At 37.3% G+C, this 1,940-nt stretch overlaps 1 protein-coding gene across 1 annotated transcript; it reads left to right on the top strand.

Moving 5' to 3' along the window:
* The first annotated feature begins 331 nt into the window (after positions 1 to 331).
* On the top strand, positions 332 to 1,738 carry LOC137933509 (piggyBac transposable element-derived protein 4-like). The gene is given in 1 exon segment (XM_068777468.1): positions 332 to 1,738. A coding segment is annotated over 1 exon segment (1,407 nt).
* Positions 1,739 to 1,940: the final 202 nt, after the last annotated feature.

Here is a 1,940-nt window from a genome sequence, read left to right as displayed (position 1 = left end):
CTCAGAAATTTGCTAGTGTCACATTGAATGGTAAAAACTTACTAGAAAGGGACAGCCATATCTCCACTACTTTGACAATTGTAATACACACTGCACACAGACACAGCGTCCGTCGGCGGTCGCGGTCAATAGACTTTGGTTCACTCGTTCGGTCAGTGCGCATTTGCGAGCGAATTGGAGTGGGTGCGTGCGAGTTTTGCGCGGTTTCAAGGTAATATCCTTATAATAAAAATATTTACGTGTACTTGTGTATATTATATGTGTTTAGTGTGATTTATTACACTATTTTATTTACCAATCGAAGTTATATGTTTGTGTTTTTACCCTTTAGATGGAATCCAATGACCCATACCAAAGACAACAAAATCGTATACAAAAATTGTTTGACGAAGCTTCATCGTCAGAATCTAGCCAAGATTCTTATGCAGATGATGGAGAATATGGTTCCGACCAATGCTACGTACCTTCTGATGAAGATAATTGCAGTAGTTCCGATTCAGAAACCGTGGTAAGAGTACATCAACCGAACAAGTCACGACGACGTGTCGGTGGATCGTCAGATTCAAGTAAGTCTTCTACCGATTTATCAGATGTTCCTGACCAAAATTTATCACAATCGGAGCATCAAACTGAGCAAGAATCTCAGCAAAACGAAAATGTTCAGCCTTCTACTAGTAGAACTGAGATAGAAAGAGATCTACTCGTACTTACTCATAATTCCCAGTCTAATAGTAACAACGAGCCAAACAACGACGACTTCGATAGTCAGGATTGGTCCTCTACACTAGTTGACATTCCAGAATTTAATTTTGATTCATCAATAGAAGGCATATCAGTAAACAAAGAGAATGTAAACAATCCTCGGGATATGTTTGATATTGTTTTTCCTAAACATTTCGTCGATTATATTGTGCAGTGTACAAATGCCTATGGTAATAAGTTGTGTTCTACTAACAGACCCCACACCAGACATAGTCGAAGGGCTGTATTTCGAGAGACCAATAATGAAGAAATATTGAAATTTTTGGGTCTATGTTTGTTGAAAGGACATGTTAAATGCCCTAAACAACGTAACCTGTTTACCTACACAAATCATTAGTATTATCACCCAATTTTTACATATGTTATGTCTGCTAGAAGACATGAGCAATTATTGCGTTGTCTTTACGCTTCTGAAGTTGATGCTTAAGGATCAAGAAAAATAACTCCGTTTATTGACACAGCTACAGCACATTTTCAAAAGATTTACAATGCTGGTAAAAATCTTTCTTTAGACGAATCTTTACTTCTATTCCGAGGGCGATTGCAATTTCGTCAATATATTAAATCTAAAAAGGCTCGTTACGGTATCAAGTTCTATGAGCTCACAACGTCGGATGGATATGTCTTGAATATTTACATGTATTGTGGTAAAGAAAATCTAGAAGAAAACATTTCAAAGACAGAAGACCTAGTTTTGAGGCTAATGCGACCTTACCTTTTGAAGGGACACCATTTATATATGGACAACTTTTATAACTCTGTTAGCTTGTGCAAGAAATTACTCGGTTTGAGAACTCACACTGTTGGAACGTTGCGGTCAAATAGGAAAGGTAATCCTGACAGTATTGTAAAGAAAAAATTAAAGAAAGGTGAACACGTTTGGGTCCGAAAGAACAATGTTTACGTATCTAAATGGAGGGATAGTCGCCCTGTCCCTGTCTTAGTATATAAAGATAAGGTAGCCGCCGAGATTTGATTTCAAAATTCAAAATTTATAAGTGGTGGGTAGAAGAGAAAAACTGTCACGGACCCTGCGCAAATTAGCAGGGTACCATTTTTTAGGGCCCATAAAAGGGCAGACAATTATAAAATAAGAAAAAACTCCACCCACCACAAAGGTCAAATTTCGATCAAAAGATGGCGAGCAAAACAAATTTGGCAATATTAGAATAATAAAA

Source organism: Battus philenor, unplaced genomic scaffold (assembly GCF_028537555.1).
Source record: "Battus philenor isolate CCGP_79_NKW_IND1 unplaced genomic scaffold, ilBatPhil1.0.hap1 SCAF_13, whole genome shotgun sequence".
In the NCBI taxonomy this organism is placed as follows: domain Eukaryota; kingdom Metazoa; phylum Arthropoda; class Insecta; order Lepidoptera; family Papilionidae; genus Battus; species Battus philenor.
The sequence above is the reverse complement of the archived record's forward strand: the minus strand, read 5'-3'. Positions and strand labels throughout refer to the sequence as shown.